At 34.2% G+C, this 4,469-nt stretch overlaps 1 protein-coding gene across 1 annotated transcript in view; it reads right to left on the bottom strand.

The window, feature by feature from the left end:
- The window catches only part of LOC106476318 (uncharacterized protein KIAA1211 homolog), a gene marked incomplete at its 5' end in the record, with an annotated part of 18,727 nt that extends 14,722 nt beyond the window's left edge, over window positions 1-4,005 (bottom strand). Inside the window, 2 exons of the mRNA XM_013936979.2 lie at window positions 162-330; window positions 3,834-4,005. Of these exons, the coding sequence (XP_013792433.1) occupies window positions 162-330; window positions 3,834-4,005 (341 nt within the window). The remainder of the gene's footprint in view (window positions 1-161; window positions 331-3,833) is intronic.
- Window positions 4,006-4,469: the final 464 nt, after the last annotated feature.

The raw sequence follows: 4,469 nt of genomic DNA, 5'->3' as shown, positions 1-4,469 counted from the left end.
GTAGCTTTGCGCGAAATTAAAAAAAAAAAAAAAAAAAAATTTACTAAAAAACCTTATGTACCAGAAATTGTAAGATTCTAATCTTTTTCAACATACTTATTTTTCCACATAGTGACTAACTTAGTCAATCAAAGAAGTCAACGTCCAATATTACGACATACCTTTCGGCGTTCTTCTGCCTTCTCTAGTTTTTCAACAATTCGCTCGTACGTTAAATTTCTTTTCTTTTTTCTTGTTTTTTCGCGCCTCTGTAGACAGATTGGAGGGAGACGTCGTGCCTTTGGATTCAACATTTGATTAGCAAGACTCTCGGTAGCCACTAATTCAAACCTTCCATGACCAAGAAGAGTGAAATTTGTCATAAAACAAAATCAAACTTCGTGAACAAAAGCCTTAGGTGTAACATAAGTAAGATCATTGATAACAATCACTTATACTGATACCCTATTGCCTACGAACTTTCTGGTTATGAATTAGCTCAGTAAGTGAATTAAATATATTTTCGGACACTATATTTACGAAAATTTAAATAATAATAATAACAGATTTTAAAGTATGATATTTTGACCAAAACGAGGGCATTTTTTAAAAATTTAATCATTTGATAATATAGTCAAACAATTCTAAGAAATTATAATACGCAAAATGAAACTGTCTTACAAAATTACTAAGTAATTCATTTACTCCAAAATGATATTTTTTAATTGGTCCCCAAAGTGTGTGTAACCTGTTGTCCCTGATTTATAAGTTCATTTTAAATACACAAATAAGTATTTTTGAGCGTAACTTGTTTAATTTATAAACTCAATACAACCAATGCTGTATAGAATAATTCCCCCCACCCCACACAAATATGCAGCGGTAAGCTTGAAGAATCATAACGCTAAGAATATGGTTTTTATCCCTGCCAAGATAGCCTAGTGTGCAACTCAGAGCTTTAAAATAAACAAATAAACTAAAGTAGTTATTTATTTACTTTGTTAAATGTTCGCACAAAGTTACTAGAGGGTCATCTGCGATAGCCATCCCTAATATTAAAGTTACTCTACACCTCCCCTTCTCTAATCCTTGGAATACCTTTTACCAACAGTAGTAGGATTGGCCGTCATGCAATAATGCCCCCACGACTGAAAGGGTCAGTACGTACGGCGACAGGTTTGGAACGTGAGACCCTTATATTACAAGTTGAGTGTCCTAACCACCAGGCCAGATCAGACTTGAAGTGGTTAGATTGAAAAGTTAAGGTATGAGATTCTTTTATTTTTATTCATTTTTTGCTGATTTGTCTACAGAATCACATAATATAAATCCACAAATATTTATGGGTTTAGGAAAACATCCTGGTGGTTTAAATTACTAAAACTATCATAATTAGCGACGAATCAATTGAGTTGTTCACATTATGATAACACAGGCCTGCGAATTTAAACTTCATAAAAGTTGCTCTGGTTTTAATAACGAATTTTCCATAATTCAGCTACGCAGATTTCGAAAATAATATTAATTTTTTTTTTCTATCGCGTAAGGGTTTTTTTATTAATAGGGAAGAAAAAAGAAAAAACTCTTACTTACATCAAATTATTATTTCGTTTACCACAATGAACATTTTTCTATTATTAAGTTTGTTAATAAAAATGCAAACAAACTGAAGAAAGGGAAAGAACACTGATGTCAAACGAATATACATCTTCATTCATCCCGATTTCTTTTAATGAAATCCGTGTCTTTTAGTCTCAAAACTACGTGTTGTGGTCTTTCTTTATGTATGACGTTTTGTGAAAAATCTGTACGTGATGAAAAAAAATGGATATCATTTTCGCATTCCGCGTACAGGAATTACTGTTGAATATTTAAAAATTTCAAGACAATAAAACCATCGTATGCCTGTGTAACTAATGTCTTCCACAGCTGTGTAGTTCGTGTTAGATATTACAGTACTGGCTTTATCGATTTTGAGTCAACAATGTCATAGGCTAACCTCCAGGAAGAAAGCACATGTTATAATATGTTAAGGCTTTATTAATGTAGCTTAAATAATTCTTGGACTGCAAAAAAAGATTTTGGTTTGTACTAAATATAGCAATTTTAAAATCATCATATTCGTAACCACAGAGAGCCCATTTTAATTCTTAGAAAAAAAATTGATATTGTGGTGCCATCTGTTGGTCACACTGTAAACGAATTTATATTCATTTGGCGTTTATAATTTTCCTAATCTTTCTGCAGTCTAGTGTTTACCTACGTTCGTTTTTTTATGGTTTCTATGGATACAGCTGATTTATTATGTCAACTGAAATGTTTCTGACATTCTTTGCTCAGTTGAGATATTTCGAACCAGATGTTTAGGTTTTCTTATTTAAACAAATATTTTTTGTTCAAGCTTTGTTTTTCTTATATGAACAGAGATATTTTTGCAGACTAAGTAAATGGAGTTATTAATTTTATTTCATTTTATAAGCTTCTTTACTACTGTTCATAAATTTTTAATGTAAGCCATTACATTATCGTACACGTCTTGGTTTTGTTATTTCAACAGTAATACAGTTTTTTTTACGCGATGTGAAATATAATGTAACGCATGTTTGTTTATTAATTACTGTTTCAATCCCCTGGTGGTATTACTAACAGTATGTGAGCATATTATAGAAATAGAATTAAAAACTTTGGACCTTATTCAGCTCAGTCGCTAGTAACTTCAAATATCAACTATATCATCCGACATGCTTATATTAATTACAACCCATTGTTTTACATTGTTCTCCTTCACTTGCGCAAAACTCATGACAACATTTAGTATCCTATCGCCTGAACCTTATCCCATGACAACGTTTAGTATCCTATCGCCTGAGCCTTATCCCATGACAACATTTAGTATCCTATCGCCTGAACCTTATCCCATGACAACATTTAGTATCCTATCGCCTGAACCTTATCCCATGACAACGTTTAGTATCCTATCGCCTGAACTTTATTCCATGACAACATTTAGTATCCTGTCGCCGGAACCTTATCCAACGACAACGTTTAGTATCCTATCGCCTGAGCCTTATCCCATGACAACGTTTAGTATCCTATCGCCTGAGCCTTATCCCATGACAACATTTAGTATCCTATCGCCTGAACCTTATTCCATGACAACATTTAGTATCTTATCGCCTGAATCTTATCCCATGACAACATTTAGTATCCTGTCGCCGGAACCTTATCCCATGACAACATTTAGTATCCGATCGCCTGAACCTTATCCCATGACAACATTTAGTATCCGATCACCTGAACCTTATCCCATGACAACATTTAGTATCCTGTCGCCTGAACCTTATCCCATGACAACATTTAGTATCCGATCGCCTGAACCTTATCCCATGACAACATTTAGTATCCTATCGCCTGAACCTTATTCCATGACAACATTTAGTATCTTATCGCCTGAATCTTATCCCATGACAACATTTAGTATCCTATCGTCTGATGCTTATCTCATGACAACATTTAGTATCCGATCACCTGATCCTTATCCCATGACAACATTTAGTATCCTATCGCCTGAACCTTATCCCATGACAACATTTAGTATCCTATCGCCTGAACCTTATCCCATGACAACATTTAGTATCCGATCGCCTGAACCTTATCTCATGACAACATTTAGTATCCTATCGCCTGAACCTCATCCCATGACAACATTTAGTATCCTATCGCCGGAACCTTATCCCATGACAACATTTAGTATCCTATCGCCTGATCCTTATCCCATGACAACGTTTAGTAACCTTTCGCCTGAACCTTACAGTAAGTCCTGGAAGTTTTATATTTCTCCGTGTTTTACATACTTGACTCCGCCGGATGCCACAGACTCCGGTCTCATTACTAAGCCCTCATCACGTAACTTCTGTAAAACCTCTTCCGTGTCAAGGACGGTTTCATCGGTTGCTGCTGTTCTCTGGATTCCGAAGGACTTTCCTTCCACCAAAAGTTCTAAAACAAAAACTTGAGATAAAAAGCCTCATATACCATAGAAAATATTAACAGTCACACGTTCAATGAGTAATACAGGATTTACATTCAGCGAATAAAACAGGATTTACATTCAGTGAATAATACAGGATTTACTTTCAGTGAATAATACAGGATTTACATTCAGCGAATAATACAGGATTTACATTCAGTGGATAATACAGGATTTACATTCAGTGAATAACACAGGATTTACATTCAGTGGATAATACAGGATTTTCATTCAGTGAATAATACAGGATTTACATTCAGTAAATAATACAGGATTTACATTCAGTGAATAATACAGGATTTACATTCAATGAATAATACAGGATTTACATTCAGTGAATAATACAGGATTTACATTCAGCGAATAATACAGGATTTACATTCAGCGAATAATACAGGATTTACATTCAGGGAATAATACAGGATTTACATTCAGCGAATAACACAGGATTTACATTCAG

Source organism: Limulus polyphemus, unplaced genomic scaffold (assembly GCF_000517525.1).
Source record: "Limulus polyphemus unplaced genomic scaffold, Limulus_polyphemus-2.1.2 Scaffold10265, whole genome shotgun sequence".
NCBI classification, from domain to species: Eukaryota; Metazoa; Arthropoda; class Merostomata; order Xiphosura; family Limulidae; genus Limulus; species Limulus polyphemus.
This window is presented reverse-complemented; position numbering and strand designations above follow the sequence as displayed.